This window comes from Atta colombica, unplaced genomic scaffold, assembly GCF_001594045.1.
Source record: "Atta colombica isolate Treedump-2 unplaced genomic scaffold, Acol1.0 scaffold238, whole genome shotgun sequence".
NCBI lineage: Eukaryota > Metazoa > Arthropoda > Insecta > Hymenoptera > Formicidae > Atta > Atta colombica.
This window is the reverse complement of record NW_017259336.1, coordinates 1,313,552-1,340,844: the sequence shown is the minus strand read 5'-3', so window position 1 is coordinate 1,340,844 and position 27,293 is coordinate 1,313,552. Positions and strand designations below refer to the sequence as shown.

The 27,293-nt window shown below is 32.4% G+C and overlaps 1 protein-coding gene across 1 annotated transcript in view; it reads right to left on the bottom strand.

The window, feature by feature from the left end:
* Window positions 1-603: 603 nt before the first annotated feature.
* LOC108688657 (histone deacetylase 4) overlaps window positions 604-27,293 on the bottom strand; it is a 43,993-nt gene continuing 17,303 nt past the window's right edge. The window contains exons 3-18 of the mRNA XM_018194989.1: window positions 21,672-21,731; window positions 15,471-15,640; window positions 12,004-12,108; window positions 11,714-11,839; window positions 11,018-11,100; window positions 10,605-10,711; window positions 8,703-8,840; window positions 7,057-7,154; window positions 6,754-6,891; window positions 5,809-6,133; window positions 5,120-5,563; window positions 3,660-3,923; window positions 2,450-2,796; window positions 1,731-2,285; window positions 1,075-1,218; window positions 604-627 (exon numbers count right to left, since the gene is read on the bottom strand). Of these exons, the coding sequence (XP_018050478.1) occupies window positions 604-627; window positions 1,075-1,218; window positions 1,731-2,285; window positions 2,450-2,796; window positions 3,660-3,923; window positions 5,120-5,563; window positions 5,809-6,133; window positions 6,754-6,891; window positions 7,057-7,154; window positions 8,703-8,840; window positions 10,605-10,711; window positions 11,018-11,100; window positions 11,714-11,839; window positions 12,004-12,108; window positions 15,471-15,640; window positions 21,672-21,731 (3,128 nt within the window). The remainder of the gene's footprint in view (window positions 628-1,074; window positions 1,219-1,730; window positions 2,286-2,449; window positions 2,797-3,659; window positions 3,924-5,119; window positions 5,564-5,808; window positions 6,134-6,753; window positions 6,892-7,056; window positions 7,155-8,702; window positions 8,841-10,604; window positions 10,712-11,017; window positions 11,101-11,713; window positions 11,840-12,003; window positions 12,109-15,470; window positions 15,641-21,671; window positions 21,732-27,293) is intronic.

Here is a 27,293-nt window from a genome sequence, read left to right as displayed (position 1 = left end):
TACATATAGATATATATTCTATATACATATAAGAGGAAACTCCCTTATTATGAAACATTGAGTTCATTTTGTAATTACTGAAAATCTATGAGAATTTAAAAATGTAATAGATCATTTTAAAAGAAATTTAATAAACTTTGAGATATTGAAATGTAAAATCTAATTTACAAATTTTTTTTAAATTGAAAAATGTAAAAAAAAGAGCTGCATGCAAATTCAAAAAACTATATTAATATAAGATATTTCGAGATATTGCTAATAAAGTGTAAATTATATCAGTATTGCAATTAGAAAACTTCATTTAACTTCATTTCTAAAATATAAATAATATTCAATATTTTCAGCACAGGTAATGTACGCCCAGAATGAGCATGCGATGCATTTCATATGAATCTTTTAATTTTACAGTGTTTTCTCTTTTTTTGTTATTGTACAATAATACCATATTAAAACTGTATTCTGTTTCATGATGTATATGATGTGTCATTTTATTCTTGTTGTCGAATATTAAAGAAGGCTAAAATGATATATCATATACATTATGTGTGAAACGGTACTCTTATTGTTAGAGCATTCTGAATATCTGGATATTACGAGCACGCTTTATGATTTCACGAAATCTAATGTCTACAATTAAGCAATTTGACATACTCGTGTTAATATTAATACGATCTTATTCTTTTAATGCAGAGTCTTTTACAGACTCTATTGCCAAATATTTATATATTAACAAAACAACATTTATTTATTAACAAAATTTTAAAGACACTTCAATAAAAACTAACAACATCTAATTTCATAAATCTCTTTTCGCAACTACACGCATAATCCAATAATAAATTTTCCACTGAATAGATTTCACTCCAAGAACAATATAATTCATAAATCAACAGATAACGCCTATTAGTTTAGTAGAAACTCCGCTATCTTATATCAAAAGCCCATTTTATAATAGGGAACTTTCTTCTATGTACATATTATTAGTATATATGTGATATTTAATTATATATCAATATTTAATTAATCTAGTCTAGATGAGATAAAAATAAATGATAAAAGAATGATATTTAATACTAACGTGAGATTTGTAGGCTGCTGCATTGATAGAGAGGCCATTGCAGACACGGTTTCTGTTTCGTCGTGTTCCTTCTGACTCGCTTCTATAGCGCTCATTGCGACTGTATGAGCAGCGAGCTTTACGCAAGGCCAGTGTGACATCTAAGAAAAAATATGATAATATATTAAATGATAAACTCAGAGTTGGTAAGTAAAGTAACGCATAACTTATGTCGTTATATTTTTTGTAACGATAATGATTTGATTAATCACTTTTATCATTATTTTATTTTTAGCATATAATACAATTTCTATTGAAAAATTGATCGGCTATTACGTTGCTTTTTGCCACAACCAAAAATTTTCACCTTCTATTATATATAATCGTTACACAATTTACGACAAATTTATTGGCAAAATCAATCATTTTTTAGACTTAACGATACTTTGACAACAAAAATTAAATAAACTGTTATATAGAAGGTCTGTCTCCGACCTCTAAAAATATCCGACCTCTGCGTATATTTTTGTCTTTGGACATCCTATAATGGGTATCTTCCAATTGTTAAATCACTAAACAATTGTTAAATCACTTTCATGCACACGACGACGACAAGTGCGTTCCAATTGTCATAATCATTACACAACATTGTATTGTGTAATATTCAATTCACCTGGATAGCGATGGTCTTCTGCAGCGTATCAATGGCGTTTTGGCAAGGAATTCTCGTAAGTTCTTCGTCTCGGAGAGGACTGAGTTCGTCACCAAGCAACGCTCGAACGCACTCTTGTGCCGAATCGCAGATTGCCGCTAAATCATATCCTCCTTCCAAGGCAAGGACGACTTTGCCATCAGCCACATTAAGTAAATGTTGTGTCATTCTGCCGAAGCATGCCGGGCTGACTTTGTAGCCACCCAATGGCGCCGGATGACCAACAGCAGCATCGAAACCAGCTGAGACGATCACGATGTCTGGATCAAATTCCTTAGCAATTGGCATGACAATCGTACGAAATGCCGCGAGATACTCCGCGTCGCTCATGGGCGGATTCAGGCCACCTGACCATGCCACGTTTACATTGTAACCGAGACCTTTGCCAGCACCGCATTCAGTAGGCCCACCGGTTCCAGGGAAGAAATTACCATCATCGTGTCTATGTATCGACAGGTACAGCACTCGTGGATCATCATAAAACATCTGTTGAGTACCGTTTCCATGATGAACATCCTGAAGAAGATATACAATGCATAATATTTCATCATATAGCATGTCCGAATATATTTAGAATCGCAGTCTAATTTTAACTACAATTTCGATTTGTTGTATTGCATTGCTTATTTTCATAGTGTAAAGACATTATTATCATATTGCACAATAATAACATTTCTCACCCAATCTAAGATTAAAATTTTTCTAACGTCGAGTTTCTGCTGAAGTAGCCTCGCTGCGATTGCCACCGAGTTGAAGAAGCAGAAACCCATGGCTTGATTAGTCTCTGCGTGATGCCCGGGCGGTCTTACCACAGCAAAGCCGTTCTTAATATCACCCACTGCTGTCTTGAATGCAAGATCAACAACACATCCCACTGCCATTCGAGCAGCAGGTGCAGTATTAAGCTCGTTCCACGTTGTGTCGGAATCAACTCCAACTCCACCACAGGGAAGTCGGACGAAACTTTTGATAGGCAATTGCGATAGTTTGGACATATCCAGTTTCTGTCGATTCAACGGATTCGTTCCTGCGCACATCACAAATCAATATCACTCGTTGATATAATTGTTTTATAGTTTAAAATTTAAGATCATTTAAAAATTTTTTACAGTACAATATATTTTTCTTTATTTTTAATAACTTAATAATAATAATTTGTGATTTAATTACAATAGAATGTAATTATACACATACGATTTAATTTTATCACTATAAATCATATTTATATACATTCAGTAATATAATTAATTAATGGATGACAAAAAAGCTTATATTTGTGGGTTTATTAAATCATTATAAGGTAATGAATTTACATTATTTGTCATCGTTTTGACAATAAAATGACAAATGCTAGTTACTTGGATAGTAACGTATATAAAAAACAAATTAGAATATTAGTTACGTCTTGCTAAATACTAAAAAGACTATACCAAAAGATTTTCATCAGTTGAACTGAAGACCACTTTTTATTGGCTACTTGGAACAATTTATGGAAAATTGCGCGACTATCATTTCCGAAGCATTTTAAAGTTTGTATCGAAGTAAAGCTTTCGAATGTTATTATTTAATAAGATATAATCAACAGTCTAAAATTTCTTTTATAAATATACGTTACTACTTGATAAACAAAATTTTGTGGCAAAACTTTTTGTCATCTCGTATATCTAGTATAAATATTTATTTCGATAACAAAAATAAATATCTAAAAATAAAATTCTAAAAATAAAAAATAAAATTTTAATTGTAAATTTCACGAAAGTTTCAAAGCTTCCTCAAATTTTTAAATAGAATTACTTCCAGAGTAATTCTTAAAACTGCTAGTTTCATTCTATTGTTCGTTAAAAATATTTGTTTATAAAGCTAAAATAGCATTGAAAGAGTAAGACTCACCAAATAAAAGTGCATGAGCTTCGCTATGACATGTTTGAATTTCTTCGAGTGTGGCCTTGCGCGAGCGTATTCGGTCGCAACGTTGCAACAAGCCCGTTTCTGATAATCTAGCCCATACGCTCTGCAATCGGCCACCATGTTCAGGATGACCTCTGACCGTTTCGCCACAGACACATGCATGTTTCAACATCAATGGATCATAAGCTAATCCCGTAGTGGGTCGATGCGAAGAACCTCGTGCAAAAATATCGCTGCTCTGAGGACCTTCGGAGACAAATTATTTCATGAACTAAAAATATTATTTCTTTGACAATTACATTTTAAATTAATTTACGTCAATCCTTTCTAGCTTTCTATTCTATATTTAGCTTTCTATATTCTATTAGGTGTACAACTTTACTTCCGCCGTTTTTTTCCGAAATTCGAGGCTTTATTGTAAAAAACTGGTTATACATTTATGATTCAAAATATTGTCCATTGCTGGCCACTACTTTCTCCCATCTTTCGGGTAGCGTACGAATCTCGCGTCGAAAAAACTGGTCATCTTTTGAGGCTATCCACGAATCGATCCAATTTTTTACTTCTTCATAAGACCGGAAGTGCTGGCTGCAGCCAGGCCGTGTGCCATTGATCGAAACAAGTGATAGTCAGAGGGAATAACGTCTGGAGAATACGGCGGGTGGGGTAGGATTTCAACGTTTCCAAGTATATCTTGACCACTTTCGCAACATGGGGTCGAGCATTGTCATGCTGCAAAATCACTTTATCGTGTCTCTCGTTAAATGCTCGGCTCAAATGCATCAATTGCGTTCGATACCGATCGCCTGTAATTGTTTCAGTCGGTTTTAACAGTTCATAATACACTACGCCGAGCTGGTCCCACCAAATACAGAGCATGATCTTGGACGTCAAAATCACCGTTCTTGAAGCGTTGAAACTACTCACGACACGTTCTTTCACTAATAGCGGCCTCACCATAAGTATTTGAGAGCATTCGATGAGCCTCGGCCGCAGATTTCTTCATATTGAAGTAAAAAATTAAAACCTCTCGCAAATGACGAGAATTTGATTTGTAAACTGACATTTTCAATCGAGAATAACTTTATGATGCAGACACAAATCGACTAATGTTTCTATGGGGTTATGTTCACAGATGCCCAAGTTTATTGTATGACGTCTATGATCTATTTATTTCGACTACCACTTACAGCTAAAGCCATCTATAGGAAAACGGCGGAAGCAAAGTTGTACACCTAATATATTTCTTATAGACAGAGAAAGAGAGAGGGAAAGAAAGATGTTTAAATATATAGATTATATAAATTCAATATGATATTAAAAACAAATCCAATAATCTATTCAATGTAATCATATTTTATCAATCTTTAAAAGCATCAAAGATTACTAAACATCAAATATTTAGCGCGTCATATTATTTATGATAAAAAAATATCTTTTACCTAGATGTACTAGAGGACTCGACAATGCTCTAGAAAGTGGTCTAGCTGACTGAGAAGTTCTGCTTAAACCTCCGGCGTAGATGGTCGACTCATTCGTCTGCAATGTATGCCTCATCATAAGATCTCTCTGTTGTTGAAGAAATTGTTCACGGCCTCTCGTCTGCTTCGAGATCTCGCTCTCCTCTGGATGATCTTTCTTACCCGTGAGATCTATTACTTCGGATTCTTCGGACTCTGGTGCTTCATCCAACTGATTGGTTTGACCGCGCGAGCCTACTCGCGTCAGGACAGTCTGACGGATCTGTTGTTTCAAATAATTGTGCGCTTGTTGCTGATCGTGCAACTGTTTCTCTGCGAGATATTCTTCGTAATGCGTAGGCGGTGCTATTATGCCGCTCTGTAGCATTGGATGACCTAATGGTAAGGGCGCGGATTGGGTTCTACCTATATTTGAAAAAAAAAAAAAAAAGGAACAGTCATATAAATGCTTAAATCTACGTTATTGACGAGGAATTATTAAATGATGCATGCTATGTTTCGTACAGAAATGGTCTCTCGAGAAACTTTGAATTATTAATCCCGGTAAGTTTAGCCTGCCTTCCAGAATCATTTTTCTCAGCGGAGACCATTGTCCATTAGAACAGGACACGCACGGTAAGAGCTTCTTCAAAGACAAAGAGGGAACATACTACCTAAAGGCCGGTGATGACCAGCCTTTTGCAGTCTTGCTTGCGCTACTTGTGTATCCGTGATCGGTGCTGCGGTATGATACACTGCTGCTGCCATTGCTGGATGCTGCCTGCTGCCACTCACCGTCGCGGACGGCGATGCCTGTTCTTGTAGATTCTGTTGTATTTGTTTATGGATGTATGCCGGCTCGCCTTCGATAACTGTCAGGGATGGATAGAACGGTAAGGTACCGTGCAGCATCTGACCGGTAAGCGGCATGCCGAGACGCGCCGTGAACGCAGCTCGCACTTCCGCTTCTGAGACCGGCGCCAATTTCGTCCCACTCTGAGAACAAAGAACAGCCTGATACCAAACACTTGAAAAGATTTTTCATACAATCTTATCATTAGCTTGTATCTTTGTTGGAATGAATAATTTCATCCAAGTTTAATTCATTATGTTTAAATTAATTTGTATAGAGTTTTTAGAATTAGTTCATTGTCATCTAAAGTTATTTAAGAGATCGCAAACAGAAGAATGTGACGTTTCACCTAATGTTCCGATTTTCTCCTTTTTCCGGCGGTCATAGTGAGTTCATTGCAGGTCGATAATTGTTAGATTTTAGATCAGAATATAGAAAATAACGATAAAAGTAACTATTACCATTAATTAAATTCATTATCAATACAATTTAACTATATTACTATTATAGTTGTACAAAAAAGGTAACACTGTTACTAGTTACTAGTTAACTTTTAAGTAATAATAACAAGTTATTTTTGGAAATCAGTAACTACAGTTATTTTTAAAAAGTAATTTTCTATTCCCTGTATTTAACATACATTTTATTATATAATTAAACATATATTTAAAAGAAAACTATAAGATTTAAATTGTCATGTTCGTATAACTAAAAAGCGCGAGTCGTAATTAGAAAGATAATTTCTAATGAAAAATATGCTTACTGATGAGCTCGACGGTACATGAGGTCTACCTAACGAGATGTTAGGCATGGACGGTGAACTGAAAAGCGAAAGATCCGAAAAGCTGCCTTGTTGACTACTGCTAGTGAGACGTCCTCCATATGCTGAATTTTCACCTTCCTGTAATAAATCAGAAACATTTCGTAACAAATTTTTATAACATTGAAAGATGACAACATATTAGGTATGGGAAAAAGTTCGTGGCGTTTTTCCCGTTAGATGGTATTAAAAAAACGCCACGAACTTTTTCCCACATTCTAATAATATAGTATTATTGAAGCTTACTTCCTGTATCGCTGTATTGCTTCCAGCAGTGGGACTGGCTTGAGAATTATTGACAGTCGGAGGAGAATTAGGCCCAGACTCAGGATTGCTGCCAGAATCTAAAAAATATACAAGTAGTACGCCGAGACTTCCGAGAAAGATAGGGAGGAATAGTGTCGCCTCGTTACGCAATAAAAATATATGTAACATAAATGAATGATCATGCGTACGGAAATTGCATGCGAAATTGCATTTTTAACGCGCGAACAAAGAGGAAAGACGTATGACTTGATAATCCTCTGAAAATAAACCAACTCTCCATACATATCGCGTGCAACACACACACACACACACACACACACACACACACACGCACACGCACACGCACACACACACACACACACACACACACACACACACACACACAAAATTTCGACTGTGATGATCCACGAAAAATTTTATGACGACCCAAATTATCACAATCTGTTCAAAGTATATATATATCTAAAAGTGACTTTTTAAACCTGTCGATCCGTTATTTGGAGAGCGATTTAAATATTCCTGGACAGCGTTAATTTACATATGTTAATTGGAGAGTATTTTCGCTCATGCTGTTACAGGAGAGTAACAAACGTCAAAAAGAACTCAACAGTCAATTAATTGAACACTCGGGGTGCGGTGAGAGACAGAAAGAGAAAGAGAGAAAAACAGAAATGTATATATGTAGTAACATTGGCGAATGTCACGTAGAGAAAAAGAGAATACTTTATAGAGTATAGGCTATTATCTGAGAGTTTTTTTAAAAAACTAACTCTTTAGCGCAATTTTATTGATTCATATGATCATTCGACATGTAAATAAGTTTTTTAAAGAATGCTCTTAAATTAAGTAGTACGTTTTGGAGATATTAACAAAAAATGTCATTTTCTATTATTTTTAATATGTCTCGAAAACAACATAAAATACGAAAAAAACTTCAAAAGAACTATTTTGTAGGAAATTAAATTATCTATCAATTAGATACATTGAAATTTTTTCAATTTCTTATTATTTTTTTCTTCCTTTATTTCTTCTTTTATTTCAGATTTATCGATGATATCGAAAAAAAAACTTTTAATGTTAAATAATTTAATATTTTTTAAATTGATAATTGCAATAAAAGAAAGTTTCAATAACATAAAATTAAAATAAATCCAAAATATTACAAAACTAATTGAAAGTTGGCTTGACTGAAGTCCAACTTGTGTTAACGACGATATCTTGGTCACCATTGATCAAAAACTTGTTTAAGCTCACATTTTTTTCAATGTTTTACTTTTTTTTCTAATAACGACAAAAAACATTTGGACTAAGAAAGTGAACAAATATAATTACCTTTGGAAAAAAAGGGAAAACACTTCACCTTTTTCAAGGGTGATTATATTTTCATTCTCTTGAAGTGAGATTTCACTTTTCTATTAGTTCAAACGCTTTTGTCGTTATTAGAAAAAAAAAGTAAACATTGCAACGAAAAAAAATGTAAGCTTAAACAACCGCAAGAAATTTAGAATGCAGGCAATAGCCTAATAACTGTCTTGAATAAAGATCGCGCGTACATTTTGTGTGTGTGTGTGTGTGTGTGTGTGTGTGTGTGTGTGTGTGTGTGTGTGTGAAAGAAAGGAACGTACTTGCTAATAACGATTTCCGCTTGAGATGCGACGCCAGGCGGTCCTTCCGGCGTGCCATCAAAGGTGAGTTTCTCGACGCAGCCATGTTCCTTTCCACGCGTTGTTTTAGTCGCACTTTCAGCAAGTTCGGCTCCGAAGCTGGCCAATTTTTCAGCCGATTGTTAGTTGGTCATTGTCATACCGAAGAAAGGGGCGGGGAAGGAAAAGAGAGACGGATGGAAGACAAAAAACGCGATGCGAGATGATCCCATATCACATTCGCATTCACGTTCGCTCGCTCGTATTATCGATTTACCGGCATGCACGTCGCGGAAGAAAATCGTGTATGAGATTCTATAGAGATTTCCTTATGATATTCGCGCTTGTATATAACGCGAATAATAACACGCACAATTTGTAAGATAACCGAATAACTCTATATGATCTAGTATCTAATATGGCCTACTCACTGTTTGTGATTAATTACACGATGAATTCAACAGACAGCACTAATATTATATTTGTCTGTTTTTGTCGTGTAATACATTTTTCAAGCCTATTGATTAGCTATAAGATAAAGAGATCCAAAAACTTCTTTATCTTATAGCCAATTAACACGTTTGAAAAATTCATCGTACGACATATATGTAATATTAATCAAAATCGTCCTGTCGATCTGACATTGCAATTTATTATTTACTTTATTAATTTTGTTATTTTCAGTAAAGCAAAATGCAGAATTATAATTATGATATATAATATGTCGTAGATAAATATATAATTGCATTCTATATCTAAAGAAAAAAAAGAATATAGAAAGTATCTCGAAATCAAAACATTTTTTGAGAAAAATATTTTATACAAAAATTATAATTTAAAACACGTCTGCCTCCTTCCTCCCCCTCTCTCTCTTAATCAAATCTTAGGCCCGTATTCAAAACGCGCTTACAACGATGTTAGCGCTAATATGCTATAATTTACGTTACATATTATAGAATTTTAGAGATAAAAGCGCGTTTTGAGTACGAGTCTTAATAAATTATATAATAATGCGCTCAAAAAAAAAAAAATTTTGCGCTCATTTCATTTAGCTAAAAAAAAAAAATTTTGTGGAGGGCTGAGTAGGCTGTCAGTCAACCTTCCACGTATTAATAACAACCGATTTGAAAAATTAAATACACAGAATTTATTACACAGCGTTTTTTCATATTTACATAATTTCAATTTTTGCGCTGTATCCCTTAAGGCACTTTTCTCTTGAAGCAAACAGCATATTATGGTTAGCATATTATATACCAACTAAGTAGATATATTTAAAACGCGATCTATTTATTAATCTAATCAATTTAACTTTGGATAGCGTTGTCAAGATCAAATCACAAAAATCAATGACCTTGACGACGCTACTCAAGGTTAAACTAATCGAATCAATAAATGAAATCATTTTAAACTCTATAACTTTTGTACGAAACATTTTGTTCAAAAATTTGTTTTCAAAGTATTTTATCGGTCCGAGACTTTTTCTTCACCCTGTATATTTTCGCGTGGACAATTATAAACCACTTTCGCTTTGCGTTGAAAAGTATTTGCATAGATATAGAAAAGATGAATATTCACAGAAATTGAGAATTTACCTATTACTTAAATCGGATAATGCAACATGTCCAACTTGCTATGTGCATGTCGGCGTTATCGATATATAATCCGATCGAGCGAATTTTGTTGAGGAATCATTGCTTTTCTTTATATTCTCGGATAAAGAAATGATCAAAAAAGCAAACATCGCGTTGACACGTAAGCTCATTTTCTGAGATTCAACTCGTTTCTCGAACATTGAAACACCATGCTTTAGTAGACATTCTATTACACACAAACTGCTTGTACGAAATGCATAAGTTAATTCAGACATCTCGAGACAATTACCTGTCTTTCTAAGCGGGAAATCGTCGCCAAACTTCTGCAGCATTTGTGGCATCTGATATGGATGAGCTGCATTCGTGGTGCTCGATGATTCTGACTGCGGTTGTAACCTAGATAAAAAAAGTTCGAGACATCATTTATAATGTATTAGCAAGAGTTAGATAAGGAATAGTCAATAAGAGAGCAAAGTATGTTAAAAGATGCGTCGTTCTAATAAGACATTAAAATTCTTTCAAAATTCTCAGTTTTTCGCATTGAAACTTCATATGTATATTAAAAAAAAATCTATTATTAAGAAATTGTAAACAAAAAAATAAGTTAGAGCAGGAATTACACACACACACACACACACACACACGCGCGCGCGCGCGCGCGCACATATGCACGTATACATGTATATATGTTGTGCATTTTACCAGTTTCTATATCCGGGTGTACCGGGTACTGCTCCGTTCGCCGCAGCAGCTGCCTCCCTTTGCTTTTTATTCACCAGAAAACTCTGTAATCGTAAGAACGTAAACAGAATTATAGGATTCGCGTAAAATTTAAAGCGCGTGCTATTTACAAATTTGGAAAATCGATATTTTATCTCCGACTGAATAGACGAGAGATCGTAAATGACTAAATATTACTCTCTTAGCTAATCAAAATTTTCCTTCACAAGATGACAAAAATTGTAAAATATCAAATAATATGAACCGTTCGAAAAGGGAAAATTAACTACGTGTATTAACATTATAAAAGGATTTGAATGAATGGGCTTGATTCTGAAAATTGTTAAAGTTGGGTAACCAGTCAGTTATACGATAAGTATTAGTTACTACATTACAATAACAATTATCAAAAAAAAGTAACTTGTAACGGTAATGGCCTTACAAATAACTAGTTACTTTTATTCCCTGGGCTCATTCCACTTGATAATAGATATTCAAAATAGAAAAGTGTATATAGAACTTCTGAGACTTAAGAGTTAATACTACGAATATACAAAATTTAAGAGATAAGAGTTAATCTTGCTATCCTTGCTAAAAATTTATGATCTAACATTCCTCGTACCTAAAAATTAAAAAAAAATGTATTGTCTAATAACAAAGAAAAAAATCCAAATTTACATGAAGGCGTTCCTTGACTTCTGTGGATGCATTCGCGCTATGATCATGCTTGTCTTTCTTCCTGAGAGCCTCGAGTCTTTCTTTCTCTCGCCTTTGTTCCTCCAACTGCTTCTGCTGTTCCCAGAGCTGCGGCAGAAGTAAATTAATTATTTCTTGTAAACTCATCCTTTTTTAACAATCTATTATATCTCTCTATTATGTGCGCTAAGATCATTCTTCTACTCTAAGAAAGATGACTAGCAAATCACTATAATGTCGAAGTACAAACAAATCTATAAGACTAGATTTACCTTTAGTTGATGCATCTGTTGCTCATGCAGTTCAGCCAATTGTCGTTCCTGGGCATGATACTGTTGCCGGAGAATCTGTTGCTGAAGTTGATGATGCTGCTGTAGCTGGAAGCAAATCCAGATATCTCAAGGATAATGTAACATCTTTAGCTAAAAACTAAAATGTCAAAAAGTATCTGAAGGATATAAAATAATTAAAAGTATCTGAAGGATATAAAATAATTTGCAAGTGAAACATAATTGACAAGTCGCTTATTAACTGTACATTTCTTTTTTTTAACTGAAATCGTTACAAATCATTCCTGTTTGCGATATAATATTTTTTTTCTATATTATTATAGTATATTAATTTATATAATCAGGCATTTATTTTTTCGATTTGAAAAATAAAGGAGTTTCGATAAAAAAAAAAAGGAACAAATAGAGCTGTAGATTTATGTACAGAGCTTTCCAATATGTTACCGAATAAAAGCTATTGTCGCACGCGTCCAGCGGAAATGCAAAAGTATATGCATAACGGTGCCAGTGCAAAGTTTCATGCCAACATGGTACGTATCCGACACTCTGTTTTAATCCAATTTACCGTGTCTCTCGAATGTTTTTCGTTCGTCATTCGTCGCACGTGGGCGACTTTGAGTCGCCTTTTCTCAGAAGGAAATGCGTAGGTTGCTGACACAGAGAATAAAGCGATTTCGTCCAATTGGTTACGTTTGCGAATAAATGCTGTCACGCGATTCCTATGCAAGCGTTGCACTTTTAGCAAGCAAGTATATCGAACGCGGTATCATCCGATTTGAAATCAAAGGAGTTGCTAAGTCTAAAATTAATGGGTAGGACAATTCTAGAATCTTGTCTCGCTTGTAATCGTTCTGCTTTTCTGATTGACATTCTCTGAGGCTAATTGAGATTTTTTGGTTTTAAGAGGGTCAATTATCTCTTTAGATAAATACTTGGTATTTAAAAATTTATTTATAAAACTATTAAATAAATTTATATGAATTTTATATAAATTTCACGTCATTATCTTTCTGGTATTCATAATCGGATCTTATATTTAAGATTGTTTTAAGTACAGTCTTAAGCTGTCATGAACCGATCAGAGAGCCGTATTAGTTTTTCTATGTATTATATCTAAGACGGTTTTAAAATAAGAATGAATTATGAATACCGCCCTTGGCCTTACAAATAAATGCTTGTTTGTGATTAAAAAGAAGAAATACTTCTGGCGAATTTTATTGAAAGAATTTGCATTAAAATTTTATCTTCGGAATAAAATTTCGTGTTGCGGAAGTGTTTCGGTAATGAGTGCATGTCAAAAATAAGAATAAATAAAGAATTGGATTCTCAAGTTTTAATAAACAATAAAAGATTGGACTAATGAGAGTATCAAGAATAAGAATTTTTAAATAATATAAAATGTTCAAAAAAGGCAGAAAATGTCGAAGGAGGATTGCTCTAAGGAAATCTTTCATTTCAACAGGTGAACAACATGACAGAGAAATTAAAGATTTAATGCTCAGTGATCAATGATTGACAATTTGAGATATGATTAAACGTATTTGGATTATTTGGTTCATGTCAATTGATTTTAAAAACAATTTAAGCGTTAGACTGGTCATATCTCACATTGTTCCAAAAACGCTGGTTTTTTTTTATTTGATTTTATGGTTAAAATTCAATGAATATTACTACACAAGCTCCGTTTTGAATCAATAGCTAAAAGAGAATTTGTCGCACGTTCTAAATGACTATATCTGAAATCGACTGTAAAAATTGCTTCGAAGATTGGAAAACATGTTGGCATGAACAAACGTATTGCAGTGGGAGGGCATTATTTTAAAAACGAAATAAATTTAATAATAATGGATGAATCTAAATTTATAGTTTGCGTTTTATTAGATCAGTCCCAGTACATTTGATCACAGTATTTAGTTAATATTAAATCAATACTGTGCTATCTATATAATGTTAATTTTCTTATTTTATACATATTTTATATATATTCACAAAAAAAAAACAGGGCACTTTAATGTTATTCTCTTTTTATAAGCAAGTATATTTATAAAAAAGTTGTTCGTTTTTATTCCTAGGCGGAATCTAATTACAACAAAGTACCGCAGTTACAATATATCACATACGGGATATATTTACTTCCGGGCAAATTATCCGCAACGTTAAATCTGACCTTTGCAGAAATATCGATGTCTTTGAACTTAATTACGATGTAACTAAAGTGCGCACGATGTGCATGATCAATCAAATTCAATCGAAACTCAGCTGGGCTGTGTAATCTTAACTTCGCTATGTATTCCGCGTAAATTTCTGTAATAGTTATTCACAATTGTAATTTGTTGTATTTCAATGATATTCGTAAAAAAGATATGAAATAATATTATGCAGTACGATACCAGCTATACTACTATTTAATAAACTATTAAGGGGACATTGAAACGATGGCCGAATTTGATTGATTGTCAATAATATAGACTTTGTAATCCAAACTCATTTTCTTATATCATCGTTTTGTCTTACTCAAATGTATGTCCTCCTTATCTTACGTATTTGCAACGCCATCTCTTGCAAAATTCGTCACTACTAGACATAATTACTGTTCAATTTATATTCTCAGTTCTTCGCTAATAAGCAAATTACGTATATACGTAATTTGCAAATTAATATAAATCTTTTTTTTCAAGCTTTCAATCTTAGTTCCATTAACTCAGGACTATTTTACGTAATTCAACGGTGGTGCAATGTTATTTTGTCCATACAAGCTATAGAACTTTTAAGAAGCGTCTATGTTAGATGACTTTTTTCGATTTTAGAATAAAATCTACTACCTCACTTGCTAATTTTAGGCCTACTTCAATTCTATAAAAGGATTTAATCCTCCGTAAAGAATTTTTCCGTTCAATCTATTCGGAGATTTTTATACGACTGTAATGTATCAATAATTTTGTTATTTCAACGTTTTCTTAATTCTGTTTTTCTTTCAAAAGTAATAAATATTACAATTTATTTTCTGCCATCCTACATTATACGTCAGAAGAATATCCAAAGATCTTGTTCTTCATCTTAGCCGATTTTATTATGAAGAATTTGTTATTACTTATTTGTTATTCATTTTTTTATGTTAACATAATTTCTTTCAATTATGAAATATTATATTGCGAATTATTTTTCCGTTATATTTAATTAATCATATAATAATGTATATCGTAATGTTACAAAAATGTATTAATTTTTTTACGAATACATTTCATAAAAAGTAAAAAATACTTTTGTAAAAAAATTATTGTTCTTCAACATGCTCAATACTTTTAATTGTTAAATTGTTCATTTAACGAACAATTTTCTTATCTTGTTACACAACAGTTCCACAGAAGTTTCAAAGAATCCGATATTTTATCAAAGAATTCAGTGAGTTCTATGTTACGTGCATCTTACATAAATGCATCGTACGTTACCTCGAGTATCTTCTGCTGCAGTGCATGTTGGCCATGTATGTTGGTAGTATCGGCAGCTGCAGTGTGATAAGTGCCGGAAGTCAAGGTAGCCGTGGCCGCGCTTCCTCCGCCACCGGCGCCCAAATCTCGCGGTCGCGGCATTGGAGAGCCCGGCGTGTCTCTGGCCATCTCTATGCACATGTAATAATAATAATAATATACGTCCAATAATATGCCTCGGTGAATCTCGCCGTCGTCACTATCACCGTGTTGGTGCTGGATGACCATTGATGATCTTTACGCTCGAGGTTTTTGCGCGCAAATGTCGATTAAACGCATTCGTCCGTTGTATGTAAATTCTTATAATTCGTTTTTTTTCCTTCTCTTATTGTTAGTCTTTTATCTTTTATCTTTTATGAATGTGATTAAAGATGAATGTCAGAACTTCAAGAGGATAACACTATTGCCATAATATTTTGCTAAGATGTTAATATATTTTGTTTCTATATGTAAAATTTTAAGTGGCTTTATAATGGCCACTAACGGTTTTAAAAATCGTATAAAATTATGTTTAATCTTAAGACTCTTACTCAGGATTGAGTCTATTATTAATTAAAATATTTTAAATTAATAATTGACGAAAATATATATAATTAAAAATCATTGACGGTAAATGTTAAAAATAACGATCCTACCTCTGACTTTGACCTTGATAAATTGTCAAGATCATGGTCCTTAAGCTTCGAAAGAAGGTTTTAGTCCGCGCTTATTATTCATTCAAAATTTATATTTATAAATAAAGTTGGCAATATAAATGTGTATATATTTAACCGTATAATTTAAATTATAATTATCATAAATATCATAACTCAATATGTCCACTTCCCCTCCTTCTACGGGGCGTTTCTATGAAAAGCGAGGTCCACCCCCACCTCCGCTCCTCTACCTAGGGGCGCCTAGAGGCGAGCTAAAAACTTTCCAAGGACTCTCATTCAGGGCCACGACCTTGACAATATATGTCGAGATCAACGGAAGAGAGTCCGATATTTTCAACATTTACCTTAATTCTTTCCAAACTAGTTAATATTAAAATTAGAATAGAACTGTTTATATAAATGAATCAACTAAATATAAATCAAGTAAGAATCAACTAAATATAAATCAAGTAAGAATCAACTAAGAAGTTTAAAAATTACTTCAATCAAAGTTAGATATTAAGACTAATACATACATGTATGTGTGTGTGTGTGTGTGTGTGTGTTGTAAACAGGATTGATAAAAAACATGTTTAAAACATACTTAATTGATGTTTTTAATATGTTTTAAACAAGTTTTTTTTTATAATACTGTTTTTTTTATAATATTGTTTAAAGCATATTTGAAGCATTAAAAATATATTCAAGAAAAAATACGATACATTTTTATTCTAAAAAAAAAAAAAAACCTAATTTTTAATCTTTACTAATCCTAGTTGTAAATCAATTTCTTATATATGTGTAAATAAATTATCTCAGAAATATGAATGCGCGCTGACTATTTTGCTGATTACTTTCAATACAATCAATCTGAAATACTAATAATCTTTCTAAATTAGATCGTTGATTTGATGCTATTAACATTTTAAAATCTGTAAAAAAACTTTGAAAAAATATTACTTTGACGAGGATTTGAATTCGGATTTCCCGTATTATTCCGCAGCTCCTCACTATTAAGACTATATCAAAGTCTTAGCAATATTTTTCGCAATAACTAATATATAGCTAATATATAGAGAGCGCATTGGAAGGTAACGTGTATAAACAATGTTAAGATTAGGGACAATAGCTAATAATTTGTTTAGACACGAGTAGCAAATTGAAAATATGACAGTTATACGTTAAAAAATCATCCCGTAATTTAATAACAATTATTTGATTATCTTGAAATTTATCGAATGATGATCATTTAACTAGATAAGTGCTATGATACATCTTTAAATTGATAACAAGTTGATTTCTCGTTCGACAAATTAATTTCAAACTTTCACAATGATTTTAATGACGCGAGATAAATACTGCACAACATTTTATCTAAAATATACGACTATAATTTACGTGGGAAAGAAGGCACTCATTGTGATCAATAGAGATTAGAAGTCATAATAACTGTTAAACTCAATCTCACTTCAAAACATTCCCGTCGCATTCTTTTCAATACCATCGCTGGAAAATTACAATCTCACTTCCTGTCATTTAACAACAAGTGTTGTTTCGATCATTTTTATTGATTACTAATAAAGAACATGCCGCCACATGTAGTCGAACGTATAAAACTAATCGAAAAAAGGAAATCGCTCATATACATCCATATATTTTAATTGTACCTCATTTTAAATTCGATAGACTTAAGACAAACCTACTTTTAAAAAGTCATCAAGATAAAAAATATTGAAAAAAACGGAATGTTGAAAGAAATTCAAGTTTTTTTATATGCTTGTTTTTAACTCATTACCTGTTACTTTTCAAAGTTCAAGTTTCTTGGAAACATACGATTATACCAATCGCACCTTGCGTGTGTGATAATTATTTTTTTCTGTTTCTTTTACTGAGTATTTGGAAGGTTAATTTTGAAATGACCTAGCGGAGACATGAGAGAGCGCGTTCCCACGCCCTTCCTCTCTTCTTGGATCCTCTCATCGCGTCCGGCTTGAATGATGTCTGAAAGATGTCTGGCGGACACCGTGTATTTTTCCTTTCGCCGCGTCGTTCTCTCGCGATGTCTCAGGACGAAGAACATCGTAAAATTTAACGTGAATCGACGCGCGTGTTGCCGTAACGATGTTTATCGCTTTGATATTCGTTCGCGGTGCGATAGTGCGGCTATTTTTAGCATTTATTACGCACGCGTACGCGCCACACAAGCGACCACTTATCGCTCACTCATTTGCGATTTTTCTATTTTTTCTCTTTTCATTTTATATTCCAACTTTTTCAACTTTTATCTCCTCATCGTCACGCCCAAGTTTAAGGATTTGCTCAGAACATTCGAAATCTCGATTCGAAATGGAAGGAAGGAGGAAAACCAGTAATCACTTGTACCTAATCACTCCATTCGTGACATCTTTTATCGCTAGAGATCCAAGTTCAAACTCGATCACACATCGCCACGCAATTATTGTAAACTACATTGCCAATATATTCATAAATATTATATGTAGCAAAAAAAAAAAAAAAAAACAGCCTTTAGCGAGAAACTTTTTATTCCAGTTATCATACTAAAAATTACTGGTTCACTTCAGTTACAGATCGCTCTTTGCACTTCTGATCTGAAATTCTAAAATTGTTGCTCTATCGCAATAATTTATTGTGTCGCTCCGCATCGATCGCGATCGTTCAGCATAAGTTTCCGGAGTGCTCTCCTCGTTGAAATTCGTACGATCGCAACTTTGGAATTTAATTCACAGGTGGGATATCCACGACGACGACGACGACGACGACGTCGACACGCGACGGTGCAGAGGCGGCGGCGATAGTGGCAGCGACGCAGCGGAGGTGTGAGCGCGCGCGTGCAGGAAACGACGGCGGAGAGACGAAGAGAAGAAGAGGAGCTTTATATACGCTGCTTGGCACGGCAAAAGCAACGATCAGCGCTAAATTTAACTCGCACTGGAAGCGATTACGCGAGCCTGGGAGTGAAGCTGAGGTGAGACAAAGAGGGAGGAGACTACGACACGAGACCGATCGGAGGGGAACCGAGCGAGAAGAGAACGCGAAATTACCTGCTTGATAGATGGATCACGACTGAACGATCGCGACCACAAGCGATTCTGATAATTCCTCATCATTCGCGATGGGAGATGATGCAACGCGCGTCCCGCGGCGAGGCGCATCGAAGCGGGGAACTGCGGATATTGGCCAATCATCAGTGACTTGTTCTTGGCCGCTCGTTCACGTGCTCGCCACTCGACTCTACATCGATGTGAGCAACGAGAAAACCTGTTGCGAGTAACGAGTAAATTAAGCCCTAAATAGAAAAACTCTGGTCGAGTGTATTCGTATTTGGTAATACGAATGTTAACTTGCCGCTGAACAAGCGCAATCAGTGATATAAATGACTGTAAGTGATAATAAATGAGATTTCTTATTACGTTTGTACTTCCGCATTTTTTTCCGGAATCATTACCGGAACTAAATTAAATGGTCTCTCTGAGATTCTCATTCACAAACAGCCTCTAATCATAACAATCTATTCTAATAACAACCGTTAAAAGTTTTTAAATTTGTTCCCTTTTTATTTATAAGGTCTATCTATTATTCAATCTTGAATAATAATATTGTAAGTAAGAAATTGTTTTTTCTGTTTTTACTTTTTTTTATACAAAGGCTGTATAATATAAACCTGTATAATATAAACTGAAGTTTAAAAGTTAAAGGCTAAGGACTAAAGATTAATAAAGATAAAAAACATAAATGCTTGATATTCATTCAAAATTTGTTTTTTATTTCTTCGAGTTAATATATGAGGTCAGGCTTTTCAATAAATAAAACTTTTATGTGAAAGATAAAAATCTTGAAATCACGAATATATTATTCAAAATATCATTTATTGTTCAAAATTCAATTATTAAAACATGCTTTTATTGAAACATGCATTCCTCTCCTACGCTGTTATATAAATCTGCTATCACGTATCTTTTAATAATAATATGCACGACAGAGCTAATTATGATGTATCACAGAGGTAAAAAAGAAGATTAAAGATAATTTTCTTTTCTTCAATATATAACTTTATAAATCAATAAAATTGATCGATTTTTCATAAAAATCAAATAAGTTCATCTCTTTAAATTTTGATTATGGCACCAAATTCTCTATCAATATAAAATTATCATTAATGTAATACAATTTAGTACAAAATAAGTTATTACTAAAAATTCTGATAGGTTCGATTTGATTCTGCTAGCTTTATAACACTCAAACGTTCTTTGTTTTGTTGTGACTTTTTCCAAAACAAAGACAAACAAATCTCTAAAGATTTTTTTTTTATAAGTAAACCAAACGTTTATTAAGTTGCACGGTGCGCGCACGCGTGCGTAATAATCATCACAGTGTAACTGCACAGCACATGCAGATGCGTCCTCATTTGAGGCTTATATTGCCCGCACGCGTAAGTGCTGCACGTGCATGTGCGGGCGATATGAGGCTCATGCGAGTGTTCCAATTGTGATTCGTATCGCACACGTAATATGCCTGCCGTATGTGTGTGAGCACGCGATATGAATCTTACCTGAACTATTTTAAAATGTGTATTTCATTTACTTGATGAACATCTAAAAAAAAGTGTTACACTTTCATCTTGGAGTCCTTGGGACTTACTTCAAAAAATTATTATTTTATTAGAACGTAACTGAAGGATCTTTTAATATTTTTAATATTGCGCTTCTTTTTTTCTATTCTGTATTGTCTTTTAAATTCGAGAAATTTAAACTCGCTACGTCCCTCTGGTGATGATGTAGCGAACTGTTCGACGATGTATGCGAATTTTCTGTTCGAAATAGATTATACATTTATATTTCTTAACTGATTTGAATATTTCTTTAACAGAAATACTCGGAAATAAATTCTAAAAAGAAGACTGTGTGAGAGTCGATTTTGAAGTCTTCCTCAAAGATAGTTCAAATATGTTAAATTGATTGATCTCGCAGGAATAATACACGATCACTTCTACTGATCTATTCTTTTGGGAACATTCTATTCCCTATCTCTCCAAAAAACGTGATAGAAAGAATGAGAAATAGTATATGTAAAATAACAATTCAAGAGTAAAGTTTTTACGAAAGCTAAAGACATATTTAGATGAACATTTTGAATATCTATTGCAATAAAAAGAAATGTTTGAAACTTATACACTGACTTCTTTTATATCTCGAAAATAGTTAAATTTTCGAAAAAAATACTCTTATACAAAGATATTCAGCTCATTGAGTACTATCGATAGAATGATTCAAAAATACCTCTTCTAATTAAAACATTTTTTTGTATTGGTAGTAAAAAATTAAGGAAATTTAAGATTACTCAAGGTCATTTAAGTATGTCTCATTACACTTATTCTATAATTTTGACAATAGGTATTTTCCTCGAAATTGTAATCCTTTTTTTAAAAAAAATGTGAACTTTTTATCAAACTCACTCTATATATACAATATCTATATATGTATATATAATAAATAGCAAAGATGCTCACCCTTTTGAGGCAGATGCGTGAAAGCGGATGTAATTTCAACGCTTCTATAGCCCACGTCTTCTGAAACAAATTACAAGCATTTTATAAAATCGATGATTATATATAAAGAGAACAATGGGATAGTTTTAGCTTATTATCTCTTCAAATCTATACTAATCAGCAAATAAATATTGCAATTCATATATAAAAAGCGCGAATATTAATAAATTATTGCATGTCGATTGACGTCAATTTATTCAAAACATAGAAAAAGTTCTGGACTGGAATAAACTATTGTAAACTACTACGTCATATTGATAATATTATTGCCATCACAATAATCCTATTATGACTGATCGGATTATTTCCGAGCGTAAATTCCTGCAATCTTTTTGCATACTTTTTTTAATCTCATCTTTCACGTATGCACCGATAATAAAATAAAAAGTCGGATCTTGATACAATGTTATTTGTATTCGATAAGAATTGAGACCACATCTCCTTTATACATCTCCCTTTATCTAAAATAATACTTGCAAACAAAATTTCGATCTTTTTGTTTAGGTTTTGTAAAACTAAGTAAGTTTTAAATGTTACTCTTGAAATGGATAAAAAAGTATTTCCACAGATATAAAGTATTTGCTTTTTTTTTTAACAAAATAATTTTCCTATATAATAAAATTTTTTACATTCTCTATAACAGTGGAAATTAAAATAAACAAATTCTAAAAAAAATGAAATTCAACAAAAAGAACCTCATATACTTTATAAAAAAATTGCTTCGGTCAAATTAACAGAAACTGAAATATATTTTAGTTTAATTTTTAAGTAGTGGCTGATCAAAAGTTTTCTCAGACAAAAAAGTCTTAAAATCAAAAACATAAGAAATGTGATGATTTGAAGTGATCGCTTTATTAGAGTTTAAAAAATGTTTTTTTAAATTCATAGATTAAGGTAATTCTTTAGTAAATCGAGTTATCACAGAAAAGTCTAACTTTTTTACCCTGATAATAGAACAAAACGCTAGCAAATTGTGACCAAATTGGCAGTAAACTCGAGCAGAGTTCCCACTACAAAACCTATCTGTGTCTGCATTTGGCTAAGGAACTGCCTATGAAAAACCTATTGACAGACTATGCTAGCAGATTAATGACAAAAACAGAGCAGAGTCTGTTCAAATCATATTCTGCTCGATTTCTGCTCCCAATTTGCCGTCAGGTTATGCAAAATTTTGTTCGGTTTCTGCCATTCAATCTGCTGGCATAACGCGTCTAGCAAGCATTATCATATTTCTGATAGCAGTTTGCTGATTTTGTCAAATATTACAAATTCTGTGTGCAATTTGTTGCTTTTCTATAATCAAAAATTGTTAACATGCTCTGCTTGAAAACTGTTTCCCAGATTTTGTTATTAGGTAATGTCACAAAAAAGTAATAGGTCAACGGCCATTCTGAAAAAATATTTATGTGCATAAACTTACATACAAATTTAACCTCGAAAAGTAAATATAACGACACCTTGTTTTCATTTGACGAAAATATAATTCTTGATTTATTATCGTATGTTTCATATTATTTCATTACGATATACACATAGTTTTAATATATTATCCAAATTATGCATATCATGTATTGATTTTTGTGATTTTGTGTGGACACCTTCTGACATCTCAAATTTTCGACATTTTATTAAAGAACCACATTAAATTAATATATAAATGTTTAGAAAAAAAAAAAATATATATATATATGTGTGTGTGCCACTTTTATTTAATAACTCCAAACTTTCTCTGTCGTATGATGTGTGTGTGTGTGTGTGTGTGTGTGTGTGTGTGTGTGTGTGTGTGTGTGTGTGCGCATACGTACATTCATGTGTGTTATGCAAAGATCAAAATCCCGTGATTTCAATACTTCAATGACTCAAAATTCTCTGCGTCGTCATCGTTGCGCGCGCGCGTGTGTGTGTCGTGATGAAACAATAAGCAAGACGTTTTGGATAAAATATAAAGAAAAAGGATATATATATATATATATCAAAAAGACTCCTGATTGATTGAAGAATCTATTCTTAATCCTTAAATAGGCGCAGAGCCACTTCAATAACTAAAAAAATACAGAACGCATTTGTTTCTGATCTTCGCATTTTCAAAATCTTCCTATTAGGATGTCATTTTGAATGTAATAGTAGCTAATCACGCCGCTGCATTATGCGCACGTGTTGCTCAGATGAAGCGTGATCCTATGTATCCAGTTAGTTCTTTCGTCAGATAAGATTTTTTATTTCTTTCAAAGTTTTGACATTTTATAATAATTTCAGGTAACTTATCATGAGAATAATACGTGTTATTGAAAATTATTAGATATTTTTTAAATAAATAGTTGTTTTTTGTTTCTTAAATTAGATCAGATAAAATAATTTTAAACATGGAAAAAGGAAGAAGAAAACAAATTAAACTGTACTCGGAGCAAGAAAGTGATTTCAAAAGAAGAGGGAATAGATAATTATTGTGCTAACATCATAAAGCTAAAGTGATATTGAAGAAGAATCTAATGCAGAAGAGTTAGCAGAAATAGAAGAAGGTCAAATTCCGAAATAAATGAGACTCAAGAAAAACAAACAAGTAAAAATTACTTCAAAAGTAAACATAAATAAACATTCTGTTTTGAAGTGGCAAAAAGTTTTTTATTAATTATAAGCATCCGATTACATAATATTATTTTGCATATCCCTGATATGAAACAAATAGCAAGAAATGCATAATCGCTCTTAGAATAGTTTTCATTTTATTTTTATGAAGAAATATGGAATTTACAAAAATTTGATCAAACTACGAATATGTACAAAGATATATCAATTATTCTTGTATCAATTATTCGATACCAGACGATATATCACTCTGACAATCTATCGATCATCGTCGTGATGCTTCTTTTGTTCATTATTCTGATCGAGTCTATGTACCATAATCATAAAGTCACCTGGTCTATTTTCAATCAAAGACCATAATAGTTCGACGAGTGTCGGTGCAGTCATCGCGATGACCTTAGTGCCGCGTATGCCTCTGACCTATTATTATTGAAAATTAATCACCGTTTTATCGACTCCGTTATACCTGAACAGCTTGCATACTTTGCGATTGCACGGCAAAACAAAGATTGAATAGCGTAAATTATTTTTCAACTGAGAAACAATGAATATGTATTGAAATCTAAGATTAGAACGCGCGTCATATCGCGTCAATCTTCAATATTCTAAATATTGATTACACAATAAAAAAATATTTTAAAAGCACTTCATTGTACATACGTGGACAGAAATGCCTATTCATTTGCCGGAGTATCGGAACACATTCAAGATGTGTTTCTCTCTGAATATTAAGTTATTTTTTTAAAAGTGCAAATGTTTAAAAATATCGAGCAAGTGAGAGTTACTTTTTAAATTAATAATAGGTAATTAATTTATTAATACTAACATTAATATATTGATATTAATATTATATTAATACTATATTATATTAATATAATTAAGTTATTACTTAATTATATTAAATTTAATTATATTAAAATAATTAAGTTTAAATTATTATTTATTAATTTATGTTACCGTTTTTCGAATAATTATCAGTCATTATACATAAAACAGAGAGAAATATATCTTAAATATGTTCCAATATTCCAGCAAGTCCAGATGAGTAGACATTTCTGTCTGAGGGTGTATGCTTTTGATATTTTTTTATGCAGTTAAATGTTAAAGATACATATTTATCTTTATTTACTTATTTTTACAGTTAGTCCCAAATGACTTTCAAATGATGTTGATATTGATTTTAATCCTCAAGAAGATCAAGGTTATTTCAGTTTTTTCCGTCGATGTTCATTGAAAAATTATTAATAAAACAATTTGTATAAATGAAATGTAATTTTTAGACATGCCAAGTATATGCCAGGCTATTTCATTTGTATTTTGCATAATTCAGTGTTTGTATGCAAATGTTAAGATTATAACTTAGAATAACATTGGAAAGAAAATAGATTGTCATATTCAAGTATTATAATAGAGAGGCGGACTTCATTTTGCATGGAAGGTCAAACATCTCTAGGCAGAGGAGGGGAAGTGAGGTAGACCTTCGTGTAGAAAATCGGTCGCCCTGCCTAGGCGACCGACTTTCCATGCAAAGCGAGATCCACCCCATATCCTCCTACATTTTAAAAAACCTGTAAAGAACTTATTGCGAAAACCTTCTCTCGTTCATTCACTCCTTACTCTCTTCTTGCTTAAAGCCATTAGACTTTCCACGTAAAGCAGGGAAATAATTGATACTTTGATTGTTAATAACTTTTTAACGAATAACTAGCGACACTAACGACTATCGGAGGTCAGCATTATGACTTTGATAACGTATGTTAAAATAAATGTCATCAGAGCGAGATTCTCTGTTTGAAACTTTTACCGTTAAATATAATAAAGAAATTAATTTAAAAATATTTCTCATAATATATAACAAAAGCGTTTCCAGTTTCCTTTATCTCCAAGAATACGCGATATATACGCTGTTCTTTTAATTAATAAAATTATTTTTGCTGGCAATTGTATCTACAATGCGGCAATTAGATGGCAGATGCCACATTTATCATGTTGACAAAACACGAATGACGTAAGAATATATTACGTGACGTTTTTTAAAAAGATCATTTATCATTCGTCCGTAATTATAGAATAGCTCACGTAATCGGTCATTCAATATGAAATTACGATCGGCATTTTCCTTGGGCAAATTTATTTTTACACGATTACATCTAATCAAGATGTTTTTACAGAAATGTGTGATGCTTCGAAACACATAAGAAGAGGCTCTATGATCCTCATCGATTTTGATTAAATTTGTAGCGATGTTAAAGATGACTATAAAATGAACATCTATAAAACCGTTACTTAAATGGACCTTTTAGTAAGATAATAAATAAATATAAATCCCCCGTCTGCTTATCAGAGATGAATAATTATGGATTGATTTTTTTCACAAATTATTTTTAATATTCCTAATAATACAAAATAATACAAAAAGATTATATAGAAATCAAGAAGGGGCATAAAAACAGCTTTATTGATTATCCTTCTTTTATCAGTCGTTGATCGAACTCAAACCGGCGGCATTGTAATTTAGTTAGTGCGCTAACTGCTAAGCCATGGAATTGCTTGTTCTTTAAGTATATCTTTTATTAATAATAATATGTACAATACTAATACGTATACAAGGTATCTGTTTATAATTTTATTATTTATTTCCCCTGATAGATATAATCGCTGATAGATAATCGCTGAAATCGTTAAAATTATGAAAATGACTGAAATATTGAATACACTTCAGTATAAGTAACTACTTTTAAAATTGAAATACTATGAATTTAAAGATGATTAATAAAAATCAATAAAGAAATCCAATGAAAAATAACAAAAATAATGTAAATATTTAATATTTAACAATTAAAGCTAATCATTAACAATTAAAGCTAAAATTGGTAAATGTAATCTAAAATGATATCTATTTTCTAATAACAAAAATAATAATAAATATAATAATAAAAAATGTAATAATCCATAAAAAATCTACATTTAAACATTATTTACATTTGAATTGAATAT